The 23884-nt window shown below is 45.5% G+C and overlaps 2 protein-coding genes across 4 annotated transcripts; one reads left to right on the forward strand and one right to left on the reverse strand.

Moving 5' to 3' along the window:
- Positions 1-284: 284 nt before the first annotated feature.
- On the forward strand, positions 285-5128 carry CST7 (cystatin F). Of its 2 annotated transcripts, XM_061475177.1 has the most exons (4): positions 285-487; positions 3715-3887; positions 4197-4313; positions 4863-5128. In XM_061475177.1, the coding sequence occupies exons 1-4, from the start codon at positions 412-414 to the stop codon at positions 4938-4940; spliced, it is 444 nt and encodes a 147-aa protein (XP_061331161.1). In that variant the 5' UTR covers positions 285-411; the 3' UTR covers positions 4941-5128. The 2 variants fall into 2 exon arrangements, with proteins under 2 accessions (XP_061331161.1, XP_061331160.1); XM_061475176.1 differs by lacking the exon at positions 4863-5128 and having other exon boundaries at positions 3715-4328.
- Positions 5129-7269: 2141 nt separating this feature from the next.
- Positions 7270-21285, reverse strand: APMAP (adipocyte plasma membrane associated protein). Of its 2 annotated transcripts, XM_061475160.1 has the most exons (9): positions 21124-21285; positions 18904-19020; positions 15564-15679; positions 13964-14056; positions 12595-12711; positions 11158-11332; positions 10576-10710; positions 10013-10205; positions 7270-8220 (listed from the first exon to the last, which is right to left on the reverse strand). In XM_061475160.1, exons 1-9 carry the CDS (start codon positions 21213-21215, stop codon positions 8011-8013), a joined length of 1248 nt encoding a protein of 415 aa, XP_061331144.1. In that variant the 5' UTR covers positions 21216-21285; the 3' UTR covers positions 7270-8010. The 2 variants fall into 2 exon arrangements, with proteins under 2 accessions (XP_061331144.1, XP_061331146.1); XM_061475162.1 differs by lacking the exon at positions 18904-19020 and having other exon boundaries at positions 21124-21263.
- Positions 21286-23884: the final 2599 nt, after the last annotated feature.

Here is a 23884-nt window from a genome sequence, read left to right on the forward strand (position 1 = left end):
ATTGCAGGGGCGCTGGACTAGATCACCTGTGAAGGTCCCTTCCAACCCAAGCTACTCTATGATTCTATAGAAGTCAAGAACAACATCCCCATGGTTCATTGCCCATTCCATAGGGATTACATTTCCCCATGAATCTTAAAGCATATGACTGGTACTCCCCTTACACACATACTTCCCAGTGCCACATCACACCTATCTGCCCATGCTTTTGCTTCGTGATCCTCAGAGGTTGTGCAAAGTCCCTGTCTGATGCAGGGCTGGTGCTGCTATCGCCAAGCCAGAGCTGTGATGATTATGGGGGTTTTCCTCTTTCCTCCCAGCCAATAAGAGCACCCAGAGGCACATCTTCCCCTGCAGGAAGCAGGGCTGTCACTCCTCTTGCAGGCAGGGTCCTCATCTGAAGTGGTGGAGATGGCAGTGAACTTCACCCGCAGCTTCACCGCGCTTTGCTGTGTAGCGCTCTGGAGCTTCAGCACAGCTTCAGGAGGTAAGAGTGGGAAGCAGTGTCTGTTTTCCTTGTGCTTTAGGTCCTTGAGTGCTGCTTTCTAATGCACTGGTAACTAACCACCCTTCGGCTACTGCCCATGCTGGTGGCTCAGCACTGCAGGGCTCAGGCTGCAGCTGAAAACCCAACTGCTTGGAAGACTTTCCCCCCTTGTAGCAAACCACGTTATCCGGGGACAGCACTGAAGGATTTTAGAGATGGTTTTAAGTTATTTGTCTGTGTTTAAACTCTGCGCGACCTTGATTATTAAATCTAAAGACTGTGGGTAACAATTTGACTGCTAAGTGCAGATGGGCACTTGAGCGCCGATTAGCTGCCTTTAATGAAGCATTACTGTGTGACATTCCTTTCTTTGCTGAGCAAGGAAACTCTCTTGATTGCAGCTGGCCTTAAATCTTTAGAATGGGAGCTGCAGACAGGAGTGTTTCCTCTGCAGGTTTTAGCTCTAGTTCAGTTTAACTCTGGCTCCCATACACACAGTACTAAGGCACCCAGGGGCATGGTGCTTGCTTGGCTGGCAGCTTTTCTTCAGCTGTGGTTTCCTTTGGGGGTTGCGGAGGCCTGCAGGAACTCTGCTGCATCTTCAATGTAGATAAAGGCTTGCTCCTAGTAATGGGGAGGAGGTTTTGAAAGCACCTCATGGGGAAATAAAAAAAGAGCAACCTGTTGCTATCTGCCTGTTTGCTTCACTGCAGGCTGGGAGGGAGCATCCACAGGATTGCTGTCTCCTACTGCAGAAAGAGCCCCCAGAGTATTCCTCAATGAGGAAAGCACAAGAGAGAGCCTCCAAATACAACATTCAACTCATGCCTGCAAGAACAGCCTTCTCTTGCTTAATAGCAGGCAGTTGCCTGTTAACTCAGAGCAAGAGGAGTCTACCCTGCTACCACCCAACAGAAGGGGAGGGGGGCAGATTTTCTCCCGTCTCTTCCCATTTCCAAACCCAGAAGCAAAGGATGGGGTCTGAAAACACAAATGCTCTGGCTCTAAGGGCTGTTTTCCCAAGCCATGAGAGCACATCCTCTGGGCTGTTCTGCTTTGCTCCTGAAGCAGGGCCATCACCATGAACACATTCAACTTTTAAAGGTAATGGCCCCCAAAGGCTAAGCTAGGGAGGAAGGCCAAATTGAACGGGGCTTGGAGCAACCTGGTCTAGTGAAAGGTGTCCCTGCCTATGGCAGGGGGTTGGAACTGGGTGAGTTTTAAGATCTCTTCCAACCTAAACCCATCTGTGATCCTATAAGAAGCTCTCATAAAAGGCTGTGGCGAAGAGAATCAGAACTACAGGTGCCCCACACCAGAGAGTTGCTGGGCTTTGCAAGGAGTGGTGCAAACTATTCCAAACATCAAAAGTTATTTCAGAGCAATGCAGGTACCATGGAGCAACTGCCTTGAATAAGACTCAAAGCATATAAAGAAAAACAAAGTCCTAATCTTGAGGAATATGAATCACTAGAAGCAAGGGGGGCAGGGGAGAAGAGAGTGGCTCAGTAATGTTCTCCCATGGCTCAGTGGATTCAGTACTCACTTTACTCTGGTCCGAGTCCTTCTCAGTACCAAGTTGCAATGGGTGAAGGAGGTGCAGTGCCAGGACCCCTGGGTGAAAACCATGGCATCCACACAAGCCTACCACCTTCCTACAACATATGGTTTATTACCAGCCTGCTACATGCCTGCATGTCTACAGCATGAGCTCAGCCTCACTCACCCTGCCCCACATGCCTAAAATAGGTGCCACCATGACTCTAGAAGTGTTGAGGGATATAAAGCAGCAAAGGACCTCGTGCTGAGTTTGAAAAAGCGCATGGTTATCCCCTCCTCCTGCAAGGGACAGCTTCTGCTGTTGGCACCCCAACCACTGCCACATCTGATTCTCCAACAGGCCTAAGAGCATAGATACAAGCAAGGTCCTGCAGAGCAGCCAGAAGAGCCCAAGCCACTGAGTTGCTCTCAGCCTGGCAGGCTCTCCCAGTGCTAGGGAAGCTCAGGTTGCCGCTCTGCTTTCTCAGTAGAAACTGGCTTAAATTCACAGTCCACATTTGGCTGTGAGTGAGAAATCTAGTTGTGAAAGAGCTGGAGGTGATAAGAACCTTAACTTTCACAGCACATTTAGCCCAAGTTCCGTGTGCACGTTTGCATGCATAGACAGGCTCACTGCCTACACACACAGAGCATCAGCTCCAAGGGCCATGGCCTGCACTGGCAGGTCTTGGCAACAGCAGTGGTTGCACAGCAACTTACAAGCAAGAGGGAAAAATCCTCAACCTGTGTATTTCACAAGCAGGAAAATAGAAGGGAAGGGAAGTGTAAGAGGGGAGAAAGAAGAGGACATACTGTTAGCTTCAAGCTTCTTTAAAGTTATTGAAAAAACAAGCAGGGCATAGGGAAATGACCTACACAACCAAGTAAGAACATACAGTGTGTGGAAAGGAGCGCTCAAACTCAAAAGCTTATGGGTTTCCCCCCTCTAGTTTCCATCTCCTACACACCTTGCTCCTCCACTTCATGGCTGTGGTAAGATGGTCCTTTGCATTTTGGTAAGGGCAGCAGCACTTCAGCACCCAAAGCAGCCTGTTCTGCAGGACAGTGAGGAGCTGGTCCAAGTTCTGCCCCAGGTCCTTCCCTGTGCCCAGCTGTAGAACATCCTGTCCCTCTCAAACGGGAGGGATAACAACTCTCAGCAGGTAGAAGGAAGGTCTTTCCCTCACTTTTATCACCACCTAAATCCCCCTAAAATAAAAACTTCAAGATGCCATCAAAGCATTAAGGGGGGGGGGGGGTGCGAAAGACTGATCTCTGCAAGTTGAACTTGGCATGCCAGCTAAGAGCAGCAGGGCTCTGCAATCCAGGGTCTCTTAAGCTATCAAAAATCATACTCTATTCTGAGCAACATGATCTATCTTTAGATTCAAAGCTGGACTTTCTATGAGCCAGGAGTCATCATGCCAGTGATGTTCTAAATAATCATGATAGTATGGGTTCCTCTGAGTCACTCTGAGCTCTGCTATCATCTTTTGATGTCACTTCATTCCACAGGGTTGTTTCACCATCTCAAACATATAAAGGAAAATGACTCTGTAACGGAGGTGAGCAGAGTCCTGAAGTACGAGTGCTTTGGACAAGTGAGGTTTAGCACTAGTTCAGAGGGCTGAGCTTCCACCGCTTCAGGCTCCTGATGTGTTTTGCACTTGTGCTTTGTGTTGTTTCAGCTACCTATGTCCTACCACCTCATTCAACCACAAAACCTGGTTTCCCTGTCCCCATGAACACTGACAACCCTGGTGTCCGCAAGGCGGCTCGCTTTGGAGTCTACAGATACAACAACAGTTCCAATGACCTCTTTCTGTTTAAGGAATCACAAATAAACAAAGCCATGGTTCAGGTAAGAAGAGCTCAGACTTCTGGTGGTCCTCCAAATCATTTACCAATTGACTCTCCTACAGAGCACCCAAGATATAGGAGCCCTGATCCTCCTCAGGACTGCTATGGATGCCTAAAGATAAACAGCTCGTGTTCCTCTGTCCCCTTCCACTGCTCCACAGAGCTTGGCTACCCCATCCCTACCCTAGTAACAAAACACAAAACACTTCACTCCACACACAATTTACAGAGGTACCACTTGATTCTCAGCCAAAACTTTGGCATCCCTTTCCCCTGCCCTTACTTTAAAGGAGGAAACTGCTTTCTCTAGATCGTCAGAGGGCTGAAATATATGCTGTCTGTGGAGATTAAACGCACCGTGTGTGAGAAGAGGGAGCATTCCAGCCTGGATAGCTGTCACTTCCAGAAGGAAAAAAACCTGCAACAGGTACATGTCTAATTCCTTTGGAGTACCCAGTAGCTGCAGGGGATTCTTGGCCATCTCTAGCTGTATAGTCACCATCAGAGCAGCTCTGCCATGTCCCAGGACAGATACAAGCCTCCTCTGTGCAGGACCAGCTGGAGTGAGGCAAGGGTTATCAGTATACCAGGGCTATCATTTATCTGTCCCTGTGGCAGGTCCCTTCCAACCCAAACCATTCTGTGAATATATATGACAGGTACAGTGTAGTACCTCTCATGCATTCAGGGCCCACTCTTCTCTGTGAGGAGTCAACCCAGGCACAGCCATCTAGTCCCTGTTCCTGGGTACCAACGTGTGCCGAAATACAACAGGTTCTGAATAGAGATTTCCTGGGAGGAGGAAATCCTTACCTGGGCTTTCCAACAAAGATACCATTATCTAGCAAACTACTTTCCCTAGGATAAAGAGAGCAGACAGAAAGAGGCTGTGCTGTCCTACCTCATCACAGCCCACCACCATGCTGAGACCAACCAGCAGCCCCCTGAATTTCCTCACCAATTCTTTTATTTGCAGATGCTGAAATGCTATTTTGAGGTCTGGATAATGCCCTGGTTACATACAGCACACGTTCCCGTTGCTCTCTGTCACTGACTCACCTTTCCTCACAAGAGCCTGACTTACAAGGGATCTACCACCATGAGTTTTCTGTTTTCTCTAAAAGCACATGGTTTCTCCCTGAGAAAGATGCTCAGAAGCTACAAAGACAAGACCTGCCCTGACAGAATTCATTGCTATCCAGTTGCGTATCTGTTTTTCCAAAACTAAACTGTAGATGAGAACATGTCATTCATTCAATAGAGCCACCCATGCTCTGGCTGAACTTCCAAGCCATGGAAGCTCTGTTGGACTTGCTTTATCCTGTGCCAAATCTTCACACAGCTATGATGTGAAGTCTAAACCACAGCATATGTGACTACAATATTGATGAAAGCTTTATAGCAGTGGAATAGCTTGCCTGAGGATACATATACATACCAGAAGAAAAGTCTTAAGAGCCTCCATTGCTAGAGAAAAAAGTTAAACTTACTTGTCAGGAATGTGTGAGGTAGAATTGTTCTTTCTTCCAGACAAGAGATGGATAAGGCTTGCTTGAATCAAGTGCTTGAAAAACACCCACAGCCCACAAATGACACAGTAACTACTGCTTCTATTTAAATCATAGCTAATCTAGGCTATAAAAGGGCATCATTGCAAATGTCAAGACAAATAAACCCAACCGTATTCCCAAAGCGTATTTTCACCGAGGTTAAACAACGATGTTTCATTCAGGTTAATATGTGACATTCGGTCTCTGGCTGATCACAGCTTAGAGTCAAGTTTAGTAGACTAATGGTCTTTTCCAGGTGGGTGCCCACCCTTCCTTCAGCCTTCACTCTTCACATGTGCACAGATTCTGACTTACGGTGGACGAAAGCACTTCTTTGTCAGGCTTTTTGTAACTGCTTCCTTAAAACAGGCATAAAGTCAGGGCCCTGTTGGGCTTTTTTTCCAAAAACACCCCTTTTCTTCTGACAGTTATTGCCTTTCTGCAGCAATATTGACACTCCTATTAGCAGTGACACCACCAATTATCAGCCTTTATAACAATCATCCAGTCAAGAAAGGCCACTCTATTAAATATCTCTCATATTTGACATTCTCCTTCCCCTTCCCCAAGTAAAGCAAGTTATTCCCATGACCTTTGGGTCTGCTGTACTTGCTGCTGAGCTCACACTGAACTAAAGAAGACTCAAGAACTTTTTGGTGTGACCACAGGTTCATCAGTGTACTGAGATAGTCTTCAGCAGTGGGTAGAAGAATAGAGAAAGGATAAAAACCAGAGACAACTCTTCATACATCTTATCCTTCCTGATATCAGTAGCATTACAGCCTACTTTCTTTCCCATTTCATACCTTCATGAACAGTGTCTTAGAAGGGAATCAGTCACACAAAAGCTATCCCATTTGGCATGCCAAGGTCTCTTTCACTGCAAAAGACAGTACAAGTTGTTCAGTTAAGACACTCTGGCAAATGAATCATTAGAGGTAACTATGCACCAACAGGCAAAGCTGGGCTTGCCCCAAGGCTACTGAAGCACCAGCATGACACAAACCCCACAACGGGCTTGGTTTTGCAACCCCAATTTAAGATCTCATCCAGCTCAAATTTCATAGCAAGAGGGCTTGCAGCCACATGACTGCTGCAGCCTGGCAGCCACACAGAGCAAGGTGACAGAAGCACTGACAGAGAAGAAATGCTTTCATTTGCACATCCCTCCATTAATGAAGATGAGTGCAGAAGGCCAGGGATAGCAGATGACATTTTTAACGTCACCTTTCCCTTCCCTGGTGCTTTGCATTATATCTCAAGCAAATCTTATTTCCTTTTCAAAGGTGAGTAAAACAAGCAATAGTGTAGCTTTATGTTTGACTATCACCCAGTGGCAGAAAAAGAGAGCGCAGCAAAGTCTTCAGTCACAAAGCACGACTCAATCCACTAAATGACACAGATAAACAACCCTTTTAGTTCTTCGAGATGCAAACCCTCTTATTTAAAATGTAACAGCACAGCCTTTCCTTTGTAGCAGCTGTCAGAAAAGAATTCTCTGCATTTACCAAGCAGGGTACCTGTTAATAGAGGAAGTAAACAATTTCCTCTGGAGATGTCAGAAAGCATCCATGAGTTGCTACCGCATTCCAAGATATTCTACCAAAGCCTTCCTCACCTGTTATTACTGTATTTTACAGGGGCCTTTTATTCCATGCTCATCTTCAGACACTAGTTTCCCCAAAATCTTTACCAGTTCTCCATAAAACACATACTGAAGAGGATTCCTGCAGCTGGCCCTCTTCCCTCCCACATCCCTCAGGAATGCCCACCTACATCATGTACAGGAGACATACAGGACCTGGTAAACATGGAGGAAATACCACCACTGACCCCTTTTAAACCAGCTGAAACTAGTCTTTAATAACATAGAAAATGAAACTTTCATTCATCATCTGACTACACTGCTATAACGAAACACAGGAGTCCACAGACCACAGGCAAGTTGATTCTGCATCTTGATTAACAGCTAATTGTAGTGTCTGATGTTGATTACACAGGCTGGAACTGAAGAAATCCAAATTATGTAACTAGATTTCTAGGCATGTTCTGGATGTTGCTGCCTCTACCACAGCACCATGGTATGACATTAGAACATGCACTGTAATCTCTCCTGAACAGGAGGTTCTAAACCAGAAATAAACACATGCAGGACATCCTCTTCAACCTGAATCATACACAGTTACATTCCATACATCACAAATCCTCCCAGTATAAGAAAACATACAGTTACATTAAAGGTGACAGATGATATTTAGGACAACTCCAAATAGAGCTGGGCATGGAAAAACAACAGATTTTCTTTTAAGGAGCACATAACAGTATGAAGATGCCCCACCATACTCCTCAGATACCAACAGTGAGGCATGCCAACTCCAAAACAAGAGCAGACAAAACAAGGAAGAGGACAAGCACAGCGAGCTGTACGTTTTCCTATGGCACCAGAACAGTGCTACTGCACATGAACAGACTGTCTTTCATGTTTTGTCCTTGGTCACATGCTGGCTGAAGCACACGCTTCCCTCGTACCTCTGGAGTATTCTAGGACAGTGGCACTTTATCATGGATGGGCAGTTAAACATGCTGAAGATTCAGTCTGCAAATAAACGGAGACCGGAAGGAGCCCAGGTAAAGATATCCATTGTGCTCATGTGCCTCACTAACGTAAGCTACTGTTACCCCATTGGGATCATGAAAGCTTCTTTTGTAGGCTCCTGTCTCGCTTAGTTCAACAACAAGGCTGTATTTAGGCATAAACTTTGTCACAGTTTCCTGACTCAGCAACTAAAAGAAAAAGAGAAAAAAAGAGAATTAACAACAGAAGATTTTGTTCTCCACAATTAGATCTCAGACACTCAGACAAAGACCACTCTCCTTGGAAGAAGCAGGCAAGAACATAAGCAGACATTCTGTGTAAACAGTATTACTCTGTTCTATGTTCACCTTCTGAATTTCAACTAATGCTTTAACATATGGTGGTCTTCCTTCTGTAGGACCAGGACGGTTTCTAAAGCTGTAACTGAGGCTCTAACAGGTCAAACTGTAATTGTTCATCTAGAGCCTGGTGGGCAAAAGTAAGGATTAACCAAAGTCATTGTCTTCCCATGTACTACCTAGGCTACATTAATGCCATCTTCTTCCTCAGCAGAGGCAAATGTAAGCATACAAACTTGGAAGAAAAGGATGCCAAGAGAAGACCTGGCCAAGGAAATGACCCTGTAACAGGTCTTCCTAAAGTGTCTATTCCTTCACTTTCTTTCACTGCAATGGTACCTCACTGAAAAACGTGATTTCACATTTTCAGTTTTTCAAATCTTAGAGGGGGGAAAAAAAGTTCAGTTACACCAGTCCAGGGAACACACTGAACAGTTTTCAGATGTTGTCAGATATTGCTACCAAGGACTGATATTTTCAAGCTATAACTGAAGACACGTATAAATTCATGTGCCTGTGTTAACTCTACTCACTCAAGCTGCTTTCTTATGGAGATATATTTTTTCTCTCTGTAGTGAAGGCTTCAACCTATTAAAAAACCCTGTTCTTGCATTTGTTACATTCGCTTGAAATATATTTTTTGGCTTGAAAAATGCTGCATTTACTCTGAGAATGAAGAGAAGACATCTTAAAATATCAAGGAAGAATTCAGAAACTCATTCTTTTTGAGGAACAGGCCTTTTTCCCCCTTGGATTTGTCTGCCTATAGCTCAAAACCAGCCTCATACTGTCCCTCACACTTTCCTCACAGCTAAATGATTGTGCAGTTGATCACTTCCACTGGCAAAAAGGTGTGAGAACATGGATGGAGGAAATCTCACCAGACCAGTTCTGCAGCCTCTCCTCTTGGTAGGAATTAAAAAGTCTGATATTTATTTTCATTGAGAATAGGTTAATGGTTGGACCTAATGATCTTAAAAGTCTTCTCCAACACAAGTGATTCTATGATTCTATACACAGGCTTAACATGTTAACTTCCACCCTAAATATTGCTTGTTTATTTATTTGGGTGGTTTTGAGAAGTGTTTTCAAGTCCTTGTACTGTTTAAAAAGCACCATGCCATTTCTTTAGCATCAGATATTCCTTATAAAATACATTATTCTTGCTCACCCTCATCCTAAAGGGGGGATGTGACATAACAACAGGCATATTGAGTCAGCACCTAGCAGCATACCTAACATGCACACTTTCTTCAGATGCCTAGGATCAGACCTAGAACAGGTCAGACTTTCTAAATGCACTCCAGATATCTGGCAGTTTAGGCACTTTGGGCACAAAGGTGAGGTCTTCACATATCCAACTGTAGATCCTGTCTTGGTACATGACTACGCCAGAGACAGTCTCTTTTTCCATCAAGATGGAAAGCAACTTAAGAGGTGTGTAGCTGCTACTCAGAAGCAAATGTTAGTTTTACTTCCTACGAACACAAAAGGCTGTTCTACCTGGGGGCAACCACAACACCTTTAACCATGGCACTAAAAAAAACTGTAAAACCTTCTTGTCAAGAGGAAGAACCAGGACAAACTAAGTATTTGCCACTTCTACTCCTATGACTAAAGGTGATTTGGGGGGGGGGGTTACCTTAAATATCATCCTTTTAATCCATGGTTTCTCAGACAAGAAATCCAACAAAGAAAATCCAGGATTGGGCCGGACAGCTGCCATAGCTACCCAATATCCTCCAGAGCTGCTTAACCTGATATTATCTGGAAGACCAGGCATATTCTCAACAAACATATCTGCTCCACCTTTCATCAGCCCAGACACATAATACCTGAAAGGTATAGATAGTAGGATTAGGACATCTTAACTCAAGCATGGGCTTAAACCATTACAGTAATAAATAAAAGTCCCAAAAGGAATTGACTTCAAAAAAATAAAAAGAAATTATTTTTTCCTTATTTTGGTGCAGGGAAATACAGCACAGCCCCATCCTGCTCCCCACGAAAGGAACCTATGGTAAAAAGATTATGCAGTCCGGATGTTTACAGTGAAAGCAAAACCTTAAGTATGGAAGAAGGCCAACTTCTTCACCTTAGTAACTTGGAATTAATAGAGTGCAGGGTTTCTTTTGTGATTCAATTCATTTATATAAACAGTATCTGAACAGAAAGTAGTAATAATTTCAGCAAAAACATACTCACCTCCTGATTCTAGCCATGGTTGTCTCCTGTACCAGGACAAAGTCTTCCGCAGGAGAGAGCTGGACACCATTGGGAAACCTTAGCCCCACCATTAAGACTTTCACTTCTTTTGTCACTGTGTCATATTCCAGCAGACTAAAAAGAAAGAATGTGGTTTAGAGTGAAGATATATGTTTACTCATCCTGGCTTCCTTCTCCAGGCATCAGATCTTCTCTCACATGCACTTCACCCAAGTTAAAAGAGCAGAATAGCCAGGAAGCATTTGTTTATGAACACAGCAGAAACACTAACGCACTTGAGATTGGCAACATTCATGAAGGATGTGCGCTGGATGTAATGCCAACATCTCCCCTTTTAAAACAAATGTTCCATGCAATTTCTCTTGATGGAAAAAGAGGAATCTCAACTATTTTACTGCAGTTTTCTTTAGCCACATCCACACCTTCTCTCACCCTCTCCTGGGCAGTGCAGGGTTTACACAGGGGGTGCATAAAGAGAAAAAAGACGACTGAGGAAGTGGTGGAGTACCTTCCTACAGCTGAGCTTACAATAAGGTAAATGCCTTAGGAAAAGATACTTGCCGCCCATCATCTGAGCCTTCCATGATCAAGTATAAGTAGTCTCGCCTTTGCCATTTGCTACTGGAGTCAGTGAAGTAGATTTTCCTCCCATCCCTGGTCACTGTAAGGTCATTCACAAATGACAGCCTCTGACCTTCAATTAGTGTTTTGGTTGACACAAGCATTTTTGTTTCACCTGGTTACAAAAAGAATAATTAAAAACAGAAGACAGAGAACAAGCTTTTTTTTATGTCCTGCCTTGGAAAGGAGTGAAATACTAACAGGAAATTAGCAGGTACTTTGTATTTTTATCATTCATGCCTCTGTTAACTAACAAGATTCTGGGTTACAACAACAACAAACGTGAATGACCAGAAGAAATCATTCTTTGGAAAAACTGGAACAGTAGATGATGTTCCCTAGTGGTAAGTGCAGGACTTTTTGGGTTTCTGAAGCTCATATGAAACCAAGTACTAACCAGGCCCTAACCCTGTAAAAGGATGCAGGCAAGCCAAACACTATTGCCTCTTTCCCTGTGAAAGTGTAGGAACAAATAGTACTTTCTCAACATTAAACATCAGAAGGTTCACTAAACTGCTCTGCCACAGTCAGCTGTGACACATTACCCAGCAAATCTCTAAAAATTAACCAAAAAGCTATTAAAATCATCTTTGGGTATGAGTTTCGGGTTGGTTTGTTTTGTCATGACTGAGGCAATATGGCAGTTGTCCCATCAAAAGGGAGACCTTGATCATACACTCCCAGAGCCATACAGTCTGAGCCCTTCTGTTGCATCTCACCCAGCATTTGGCTAGCCTTCCTCTCCCTTCCTGAAGCCAATTTGGAGATGTAAACTGTCAGAAAATCAACCCTACACGAAAGCAAATCTTGCTTTCTTACAGCACAGCTCCTGAAACTGAGTTCTGGCTCAGGGACATACAAAGAAGGGCATGAAGCAATAGTGCCTTTCTCAGCAGGAACAAGTCACTTGATCTTCAGCTGCACCAAAAATACATCTTTCTTCACTTTCTATCAACCGGAGTTACAGGGAGTTAAAAGCTCCTCACTAACATACTGCAAGGTCAAGACAGAAACAAAAGTACAGCAAACATGGCAAAAAGCTTGTGTAACAGCAGTATTTTTAATTCCCTTGATGAAAACTGAAACAGCTACATAAAGCTTTATTCATGGATCCTGAGGTACCAATTTTGACAACCAGAAAGCATATGTCACAAGAAGATAAGCCACTGGTAACTCTGATCCAGACATACGGATGGAGAGAGGAAGTGATTGCTACAAGACAATAAATATCAAGTCCTGCATGGCAAATTTCATCCAGACAGCTCCAAGGCACTCTACAAAAGCAGCAGGCATTTCTTTGCCTGCAATGCCTGACAAAACTGCAAATGAAGCCCAGGTTTGTCAGTGGAAGAGACCTTCTGAGCAGAAAAGTCATACCTGTACCAGGATTAACTTCATAGAGTCCATAATAAGCATCTGCCACAAAAAGGGTGTTATTTGGTCCCACTCTGATGCCAAGTGGTCTTCCACACGTTGGCTCATCATCACGGGTTCCTTAGGAAAGAATTTTAAAATGGTTTTCCAAATAGAAATAAACACAAGGCTACCTACACAGGTCAAATTGTACACATAGACCCTGAAGACTTCTATGCGAGGAGGAAGGGGAACACAGCAAATCTATACATTTTGTCTACTTGAGCGAGTCCCGAGGAACATCTGTATTTTCAAAGATCAGCAAGTGAACTTCTGGAGAAGGTAGTCAGCCTTTCCACATCCCTTCTGAACTCAAAGCAGGGCAAGATGAAGTCTACACTCCCCAATACCTCTTTGGCCCCAAAGAAATAGGACAACATAATCTTCCCACCTCTCCCAAGCTGTATGAGTTTAGAAGAAAGGAACAGTGAAGAGGTAATTCTTTATATTTGTTCCAATCCACATTCATGCCTAAGCAGCAGCTGGAAGTGCAGCTGGCAGCAGACTGTTAGGCAGCCAAGAGAGTGCTTCCAAATCAGTCCAGAGTCTAATCGTAGAATCAACCAGGTTGGAAAAGACCTTCAAGATGAGAAGGCTCAGGGGTGGCCCTTCACCTCAGAATTCTGCTGACTTCAGCTTCCATAAATATTAGGCCAGGTTGCTGCCCAATTTCTTTTTTTTTTGTTTGCTTATTTATGACACGTACTTTTTCTAGATCAGCTAACAGGAAAAGGAATGTTATTTGTGATGTACTTCAACCTCGTCTTCCTCCCGGTGTTATACAGGATCTTCTACCAACACATCAGGCATTTTAATGAGGCACTGGAACAGGCTGCCCAGGGCAGTGGAGTCACTGTCCCTAGAAGTGTTCACAAACCAGGTAGACAAGGCCCTTAGTGACGTGCTTTAGTGGTGGCCGTGGCAGTCCTGGGTCAGCAGCTGGACTTAAAGATCTTAAAGGTCTTTCCCAGCCTAGCTGATTCTGAGTCATCTATGCTGCAGCCTTGCAAGAGCGCAGGTCTTGTAGTCATGACATAAACCAAGTGCACCCACTCTCATTCCTTGGGCCCTTTGTTCTACTGTTCCTTCCAGTGCTCATATACATATTTCCATTCATACAAATCTATTCATATTTCTGTTATCACAGAATCATAGAATGATCAGGGTTGGAAAGGACCTTAAAATCATCTTGTTCCAATCCCCCTGCCATTATAAATCTCTATCGAGGAAGATATGCACTTGCATGAGGAATCCAGACAGAACACCAGTTTAATCAACACAAGCCTTGACCTAGACACTTTGAGGCACATGATGTTCAGGAGATGTCACTCACCACAAGGACCATGGCCAATTCTGGCTATTGTTTGTATTTCTCCATCTTCAATTTTGATAATCTTCCCATCAGCTGTCCCAGTAAACAGCACATCTGCAAAAAGCAACTGGTGTGATTAGCTTAATCACAAAACTTTAGTGGCACACATCCTTCTATACAACCCTTCTATTAGCATGTTTAAGGTAAAGGAACAGTCTTCTTCAGTCATAGCAACAGAATAAATAGGGAAGGGAAAAGATGAAGGCAAGTAAGAGTATTTAGTTAGATTTTTTCCAACTGAGAAAGAAGAGGAAGGATTGAAGCCCTAGGAATTATGAGTATGGGATATGAAGCTTTTCACCCATAAGTAGTCCAAATCTTTGGTTAAAGATGCATGTAACAACTTAATGGCTAGTCACTATGTTGATCCCTTTGGGCAAATTTCTACATAAGCATCAAACTGGATCAGGCACTGCATCCATCCTACCACTCTTCAGCAAGAGCCTGACTAGATAAGACTTCTCATTCTGATACAGTCCACAGGCTGCTGGACATCTGCCAATGCTCATATCGTATCAGGTCTGGAGAAGAATTGCAAAACCCACAGCAACTGAACAACCATCCAAATCCAAATCATTGCCAAATTACTAAATTCATGCCAAGTGATAGCATCAGACAGATTCACTGAATACAAACAACGCACAAACTTTTCCTTAGAACCAAATTAAACAAGAGACCACTGGATTAGAAGAGCCCACTGCTTCGACTTTTCCATCTCCAATTTAACTGATTTAGTTTTCAGTTTGCTAGTTACACCTTCAAAAGGGAATAAGAAGACTTCAACATTTATTCATACCAAGCTTATTTCCAGTCAGACTGATTATTCTGCCTATAAGTCAGTTGTCCCTTACAGGAAGATTTCCTTCCAATTTCCAATGAGACTGACAAAACATTGAAACATTACCAGTCCAGCCACCTTGTTAAGAAACTGCTCAGAGGTGGTGTGGCACCTGTAATGCATGTACCACAAATATGTAAACACACTATTTTTTTCCTCACACATAAGCAAAAATTAACGCCACAAAACTCAGCTCCCTCAGCAGCAGTGAGCATTAAAGAGTAAGCATTACCCTCTAAAAATTAAGTCCCAGTTAAGAGTTAAATAAATTAAAATTGGGACCACTGCCTCCAAATGTAAGTGGCCCCTGACTACCTTGTTGCTGCTTTCAGTCCTGGAATACAGGGATTTTTAATCTGTAAACAAGATTTATTTTATACTGGGTAAAGAGGAAAAAAGCAGTATCGTAGAATCACAGACTGGTTTGGGTTGTTAGGGACATTTAAGCTCATATAATTCCAACCCCCTGCCACAGGCAGGAGCACCTTCCACTAGACCAGATTGCTCTAAACCCCATCCAACCTGGCCTTGAATACTGCCAGGGATGGAGCAGTATACAGCAGCCAGGTTTTGTTGCATAACACGCGTATTTCTAGAAAAACCCTGCACATTCAAAATAACTTGCAGAGTTTGTTATCTAAGAGGTGCACTGCTGAACAAACCTTGACCAATGGAGCAACGTTTTGAGACCCTTCTTTAAAGGATTATTTTGTCAGTGCTTACCCCCGATGTTGGCAATGGACTCGGGTCCAAGCAGCTGATTTTCCCATAACCGCTCAGCTTTGCGCAACTTGACATTGGGCTCAAGCACACCCGTCAGGAGCGGAGGTTCCTTCAAACTGCAAAACAGAACACAGACCTCATGATCCCTCACTTAGATCTGCAAACACGCTTGAGCAACGCATTGCACCATTTTCTTTTCCTGGTTTGCCAACTCCTGCAAACCTGACCTATGCCTTACTTACAGTATATTTCCAAAAAGAAAACACAGCTGACAAGCTGAGAAATTGGCTCCTGTTCATCAAAGATCATAATTTTCTGGTTCTGAACAGAAAAGTTGCAGTTATGTTTTCCTAAGACATATCTGGAAATTCATACAGCTTAAAGTCCAACAACACCTTATCGCTCCCTACAACTACCTGAAGGGAGGATGGAGCCAGGAGGTGGCTGGGCTCTGCTCCCAAGGAACAAGAGACAGGACAAAGAGGAAACAGCCTCAAGCTGCACCAGGGGAGGTTTAGGCTGGATATTGGGAATAATTCCTTCCCCAAAGGGCAGTCAGGCATTGGAACAGGCTGCCCAGAGCAGCAGTGGAATCACCATCCCTGGAAGTATTCACAAACCATGTAGACGAGGCCCTCAGTGCCATGGGTTAGTGGTGGCCTTGGCAGTGCTGGGGCACGGATGGACTGGACGATCTTGAGAGTCTTTTCCAACCTAGCGTATTTGGTGATTCTGTGATTTCTGCACTGCCACCACACAAAGAATAGCTGCTTTCTTATTCAGCTGAACAAGCTGTTTGCACCAAAATAGTTTTCCTACGTAGAGATAAGAAAATTCCTAAGAAAAAGGGCTTTAAAAAAATTTAAAACCATGGCATTTTACAGTACACTGAGAGCCGACACTGTATGAAACAAATAAGAAAAACTGCTAGCTGTCATACAGCTAGGGAAAAAAGTGCTCCAGTACTTTGAGCACCTGCACGCACCTGCTTCTGTACCATAATATTCCTGTTTGTGACTTGAATTTATTCCCATAGAGAAAGGGCAACCCAAAGCAGTAAGTTACACAAACTTAAAGGGTATGGACTCAACTCTCAAAATAAGGTCAAATCTTGCAAACCTTTATTCACAAAAACAGCCATGCTCAAGCCAACTGGAGCTCCAGCTCCATACAGAGATATGGAGAAGTAGTGAGATGCTTACACAGCTTCGGCTTAAATACCAGGCTCAAAAGCACTGTGCTTCAAAAACAGCCTTAACTGTGCTGGCAAACTTCAAGACATTTGAATCTCCTAGGTTCTTAAAAACTCACACATAAGCCACTTCAGTCCCCATGAGTTAAGGATTTCAAGTTACTACTAAAAACTGCACACAGGTCCAAAGTGGTAAGCTCATTAGGGGTTCATTCACAAGAGTATGCTAAAGACTCCTCACATGACCCCATATGCAAATGCCTTCCACCTGCAGAACCTTAAAAAGATGAGTTTTGACTCCCAGCTTTGCCCAGGTTCACAGGATCCAGGACCTATTTGTAATCAACCACGCTGCAACTCATGCGGTAAAAACCATTACAGTTTCTAAAGCTGCAGTGACTGGAGGAAGCCAACTGAAGCTGCAAACTATAAAAGCCATGACAACTAAGGAAAACAGGTTCACAACATGAAGAATTCAGAAGGAGAGAAAAGATACATACTTTGTCTGGCTACAGGCAGCAAACATTCCTTTAAGTATCTATTACTACAGTGGCAAAGCCAGATGAATTACTAGCTTTTGTCACAGGTGATTTACAGCAGAGTTGTCTTCAAAATGCTAACACAAATTCAGTTTTCATCCCTTTTTCCAAGCATTAGAGAGGTTAAGATGAGAAAAGCAGCTTTCTGATAAGGAACTCATTTGCTGGGAACTTTGGACAGCTGTGTTTGCAAGCAGAAAATCCTCCCTGAGATCAATATTACCCAAGACAGGCTCATAGAGAAAGGAAATAAACCACAGTTGCAGGAATTTCTCATGGAATTTCACATCTGGTCTCTGTCTTCCCTCTTATTCCTCATTATTTCTAGTGGCTTACAGGAATAACATCACTATTGGCAAATGAGATTTCTCAAACATGTCCTTTCACTGAAGGGATTCATTCAGGCTGCATCCACCTCCTTGAGCTTTTTCCAAACATCTCAAACATCACACAGAATCATCCTTTCTACTGTACAGACTGGAACCACCCCTAGCAATTAAGCTAACAAGCTAATTGAGAATGTACAACAATGTAAGACAGCGATTTGGGCAGGAAGAATAATTCTGTCTTATAAAAGCGACTTAAAGTAAGAAACGTAAGCATGCAGAATACTTTTACTCTGCACCAGAATCAGACCCGGCCTATATAACAGGAAAAGCATCATAGCCTTATACTACTGGCTTTCAGAATTACTGTTCAGTTGCAATGTAGTTCAGGGAATTGGGTTTTGTTAAACCAAACCACAGCAGAAAGCATTTCATTATAATTTGAAATAAGGCAGATTATGTCTAATAGCCTAGTGGCAAGTACTACCCTCCCACATTAACACTTTCTTTCAGCTCTAGAGGTATTTACAGTGCTGTTGTTCCTTTTCAGTAAGGATTTATAGAGATGATAGTAAATATCAGATTGAGCATTTTTACTTACTTCAAAATGCCAGGAACATTAAACAGCCTGACTTCACCCTATGCTAGCAGTCAAAGCACAACTCCCAAAACAGGTCACATTATCTCACATAGAGGATTCACTGTTACACTACACATTTGATACAGACCTCAATTCAGACAGAGCAGAAATCACCTAGCTGCATTACTTGATGAGATTTGCCTTTAAATATAACATTACCGTGTGGTTGTACTGGTACAAAGCACTACATCAAACCAGTCAGGTTATCGATTTTGAACTTACATACTCAGACAAACAGTCTCTCTTTTTGCAGAACTACAGTAACAGGAGTGCAGCTTGGTCCTTAGTGAAAATGCAGTTCTTGTCGCACAGAAGGCGAGAGTGCACACACACAGAAGGCAAGAGTGCACATAAGGAATCACAAGCTCCACTGACAGCTTGGACAGCATCAAGTCATTCAGCTCCTTCAGTGATCAAATGCACAAGATAGCTCAGAAACAGGGTGGGTACGCAAAGCGAGCCATGGCAGTGGATAATAATACTCCCCAATTTCTTAACCCAGTTAGAACCCCTTTACACAGTTGACTCCTGTTTGGTGAGGAAAAAAAAAAAACCCCACAAACACACCAAACCATCAAAACCAGCAGCAGAACACATACAAGTCACCCTTGAACATTTATTTCAAACCAAAGGAACAATTTACCTTATAGGCTGAGGGTCTATAGGACAATCCAGGAGAACAGTTACTCCAAGCAGAGGTACAGTTAGAGATGCAGCCAAAGTCAAGAAAGTAACCCGGAACACCTTGCTGCTGTAAGCACTGCCAAACCAGACAAGAAATAGGATTAGCATGCTAAGCTGTTTTAAGATACAACAGTCTTTCCTTCAATGGCCGATTTCCCCACAAAAGGAAACAAGAAGGCTTTTGCCTAATCACCACCCTGAATGACCTTTAAGGTCCATTTTGAACCCACTGAGATAAGAGAAAGGGATATTTACATCTGACTAAAAAAAAAAAAAAAAAACAAAAACCCCAAAAAAACAGTAAAAACCTAGAGCAACACAAGAATAACATGGACCTTTCCACAACATAAGAGGGACATGGAGCTGTTGGAGCAAGTCCAGAAGAGGTCACGGAGACGCCCCAGAGGCTGGAGCAGCTCTGCTCTGGAGCCAGGCTGAGAGAGCTGGGCTGGTTCAGCCTGGGGAAGAGAACACTCCTTAAGGGGAGACCTTAGAGCAGCTTCCAGTGCCTCAAGGGGCCAACAAGAAAGCTGGAGAGGGGCTTTCGACAAGGGCCTGCAGAGGCAGGACAAGGGAGGATGGTTTTAACCTGACAGAGGGGAGATTGAGATGAGACATTAGGAAGAAATTCTTCCCTGTGAGAGTGCTGAGGCCCTGGCACAGGGTGCCCAGAGAAGCTGTGGCTGCCCCATCCCTGGCAGTGTTTCATTCTGATAACCCTGAAGTCAGGCAGAGATAAGAATCTGCAAGGTACCCAAGCTGAACAAACATAATAGATGGTGAACTGAAGAATTAAAAAATCATTAACTACTTTATTCAGTGGAAGGCAAAGCAAACACCATCACTTCCTCACTGCAGCTACTGCATGTGGTTACAGTGAAATTCGTTTTTTATAAAATTCCTAAACAGAAAATTGTAAATGAAATCTTCTTTAACTTAACCACAAACAAATAAGATTTATAAGATTATTCTACCTCAGGCATACAATGTAGTCTTTAAACCACAGATTATTCTTTAAACTACTGCCAAATATAAACAGGCTAACCAGGGTTATACAGGATTTAATCACATACACAATAAACCTGTGCAAGCCACAACGGGATAACTGCTTTTTGAGAGATAAACCACGCTCAAACAGACCCACTGAAAAAACAAAACAAACAAACAAACCACGCCATAAATTACACTGTTTTATTTTTGCTAAAAGCTCTCCCTGCAGTGTGGCAGGTGCGCAGGCCCTGCCCCAAACACTCCTCCCTCTGTCAGCCATCCCCAGCAGAAGCTGAGCACTGGGGAGAGGAGCCTGTGCTGCAAGGTTAGGTGTACTCCCAGGCTGACACCCACGGAAGCCCCAGCACCAACCTGTGCTGCCACTCAGGAGAGGAACCATGGAATCCCTCCAGCCCCTTTCACTGCCTCCCCAGGGCACTCTCATCCAGACCGCAGCCTCCCTCACAAGGGCCAGGCTAGGCTGGTGGAGCCTCTGCATTTCCAGCACAGGCAGAATCAGCTGGGTTGGAAAAGACTTTTAGAATCACCCAGTCCAACCACTCCCCAGCACTGCCAAGGCCACCAATAACCCATGGCACTGAGGGCCTCGTCTACACGGTTTGTGAACGCTTCCAGGGACGGCGATTCCAGCACTGCCCTGGGCAGCCTGTTCCAATGCCTGACTGCCCTTTGGGGAAGGAATTGTTCCCAATATCCAGCCTAAACCTCCCCTGGTGCAGCTTGAGGTCGTTTCCTCTTGTCCCATCCCTTGTTCCTTGGGAGCAGAGCCCAGCCTCCTCCTGGCTCCATCCTCCTTTCAGGTAGTTATCGAGAGCAATAAGGTCCCCCTGAGCCTTCTCTTCTCCAGACTGAACCCACCCCCGGTCTCACAGTGTGTTTCTCACCACACTTGTGCCCAGGCCCTGCACCAGCTCCGTTGCCATTCTCTGAACCCAAATATCTCCCTCAAGCCGGGCCCAACCACCACCCTACAACTCACCTGCTATGAACGCTCCTCCTCAGCTCCCCGGACCCTCCCCTCGGGTCAAGCCGAACACCCCCTCGCCCAGCTCCTCAGCACCCCCCACACCGGCCCTCCTCTCCCCTCAGGCTTAGGCCCAGGCCCAACTCCGCGCTCACGGCAGGCGCCTCTTCCCTGCCCATGGCGGTGGGACGGCGATAGCCCCACCTGCCCTCCTTGTCCTGCTGCGCGGGGCTGTCCTCGGTGATGACCTGCGGCCGCAGCGGCCGACGCTGCCGCAGCCCCTCCGCCTCATTCATGCCGCCGCCTCCGCCGCCGCGCACCGGCGCTGCCGCCCTGCCCCGCCTCCTCACACACCCCCGCAGGCCCCGCCTCCGCGCTCCCCTCAGGCCGCAGCCGCCCCGCGGGGTGGCGGGCACCCTGGCTCCTCGTCCCTTCCCCTCCAGCGGGGCTGTACCTGATAATGGCTGTACCTGATAATGGCTGTACCCGGCCACCCCGGGCGGGCTCCGCCGCTGCCCCCTGGGCGGCCTGGGGCTCCCGGGGCGCGACCGTCCCCTCTCCCGGTCGCGACCAGCCAGAGCAGCCGTGGCCCGCAAGATGGCGCCAGGCAACCGCGAGGGATGGAGGGCGGGCGGGGAAATGGCGCCCGGTAGGAGGGAGAAGGCGGAGGGGCCGCGGAGCGGCTTCGGGAAGGCAAATTCCTCTTTGGTTCCTAGGAGCGTGAGCTGCCGGACCCGCCTTTATGTCCCCCTGCCCCTTGCACCCAAGCGGTGCTAACCCGGGCATGAAGGCTGACACCCAGCCGTGGGCTCCCAGCACATCACTTGTGCTCCCCTCTTGGGTAACACCGTGTGCTCGGGTTTTACCCTTAACTTGCTCAGCAGCAGCAGTGTTCCACAAAGATCCCTGAGTGCCCGTGCCAAGATCAGCCCCGGGGCTTTGGGAACACTGCAGAACGCTTCCAGCACGTGAAACTCGAGTGCAGCTCAAGAGACAAGGGCTGGAACAGGGACTGGCCCAGCTGCCAAGGACTGGGAAAGGTTATTTGGCATCATGCCTAGGAAAAAAAACAACACGTGGGTTTTCCAGAGAAGAGCTGTGGCTGGGACGGGTGGGAACGGCTTTGCTCTCTGCTGGGTTGAATTCAGGCAACAGCAGCTGCAGGAGAGCTTAGCAGCGCTGTTCCTGCACACCCATCCCGCCCCAGGCCCTGGCAGTAGTATTCCACATGAGGCTGCTGTCGTTACTAGGGGTGCAGAGGCTGAGGCACACGGGAGTAAATTGGCATCCCAAAGGTCTAATAGGTAGAAAAAGAAATGCAGTTGAGTCTTCCTGCATGCCCGGTGCAGGATGAGCACTGACAAGCACCGCGTTTCCATTTAACAGCCACAGGGATACACACCAGAGGAACAGAAGCAAGGGCATGAAAGCTGCTGTGGTACATCACTCACCCCCAATGGTTGTAGGCTGGTAATTTGGCACAACTGTCACCATTTCTACCCCAGATGATGGTTACATCCCCAAATCCTTCCATCCACAACAAAGCAAGGCTAGGCTGTCTGCCATGAAATTTCATGCAGCCAGAAGGCAGGTCCCTGTCCAGAATTGTCTGTTCCAAGCTCAAAAAATTAAATAAATCTTTTCCTGCTTAGTTTAAAACCAGAAACCCATTGCTGGAATCAGTGTCTGTAGCTTTAACTGGACACAGACAGCTGCTAAATATAATTGTGTTAGGCTGCAAAACAGCTTCCATTTTACAAGTAAATTCTCAATTAATGAGGGCAGCTGCAGTAACAAACACAAAGTGAGGATATGGGCACCTGCCTTTCTCTCCAGGCTTTTCCATGACTTGTCAGACACTCTCCAGGAGCGGCATTGGAAGCTTTCCAGAAGCTTTAGCCAGAGGTAACAGGAGAAATGGCTAATGAGGGTGTTCAGTGTCCATCCCTGCGTTACAAGCAGGGTGCTGCTCACTTGGCACACAATCTTCCTCACTGCTTCATTGACAAGGCACACTGCAGAGGATGTGTTCCTGGCGCTTCAAGTGATCCATGGCACCTGGAAACAAATTTCCTCTCATCCGCTCAGCTACAGAACAGCTAGATGCTCACTTTCTACACCATGCTGTCTCTGGTGTTCCCCACACACATCCCATTTTCACTCCTTTTCTACCAGTACCTGCTCTGTATAAGACAAGGAGATATATAGCTGAACCACCCATATTATAGGTTGGAAAAGACTGTGAAGCTCATCAAGTCCAACCATTCCCAGCACTGCCAAGGCCACCACTAACCCATGGCACTGAGGGCCTCATCTACATGGTGTGTGAACACTTCCAGGGACAGTGATTCCAGCACTGCCCTGGGCAGCCTGTTCCAATGCCTGACTGCCCTTTGGGGAAGGAATTGTTCCCGATATCCAGCCTAAACCTCCCCTGGTGCAGCTTGAGGCTGTTTCCTCTTGTCCTATCCCTTGTGCCTTGGGAGCAGAGGCCAGCCCCCTCCTGGCTCCATCCTCCTTTCAGGCAGTTGTCGAGAGCAGTAAGGTCCCCCTTGAGCCTTCTCTTCTCCAGACTAACCCCCCCCCCCCCCCCCCAGTTCCCTCAGCCATTCCTGATCAGACTTATCAGCTAACAGTAATTAATTGTTCCCACTAATTGTTCCCCCTTTGCATCAGAGGAAAATTAGTGAAGAGCAGTGGGACCTCAGAGACATGCAGCTTATTGATATGCAAACACTACTTCAACTTTGAGCTGCTACGCAGCGGAAGTTTTCTGGTAGTAGCTCACTTCCTGTGAGCTACTGTTCAGAGCAAAGCAAAACAACAGTCTGGTCCACAAGATGACTCATCCTGACCTCAGTCTCCTTTGGCAGACTAAAATAATCAGGCAAAAGCAAGACCAAAGAACTGAGAAAGTGCCAGACCCTTTGAGGCATGGAAGGCCAGACACCTACAAGACAAAGCC

The sequence above is a fragment of the Pezoporus flaviventris genome, unplaced genomic scaffold, assembly GCF_033815535.1.
Source record: "Pezoporus flaviventris isolate CSIRO_AGI_PZ_B2104156 unplaced genomic scaffold, CSIRO_AGI_Pfla_v1 ptg000083l, whole genome shotgun sequence".
Lineage (NCBI taxonomy): Eukaryota > Metazoa > Chordata > Aves > Psittaciformes > Psittacidae > Pezoporus > Pezoporus flaviventris.

Coding starts and splice junctions, on each gene's coding strand:
- CST7 (XM_061475176.1), top strand. CDS start 412: ATGGCAGTGAACTTCACCCGCAGCTTCACCGCGCTTTGCTGTGTAGCG. Junction 488..3,714: donor CTTCAGCACAGCTTCAGGAG/GTAAGAGTGGGA, acceptor GTGTTGTTTCAG/CTACCTATGTCCTACCACCT.
- APMAP (XM_061475160.1), bottom strand. CDS start 21,215: ATGAATGAGGCGGAGGGGCTGCGGCAGCGTCGGCCGCTGCGGCCGCAG. Junction 14,057..15,563: donor GTCCATTGCCAACATCGGGG/GTAAGCACTGAC, acceptor TGCTTTTTGCAG/ATGTGCTGTTTACTGGGACA. Junction 11,333..12,594: donor TGAAGTTAATCCTGGTACAG/GTATGACTTTTC, acceptor TTTTGTAACCAG/GTGAAACAAAAATGCTTGTG.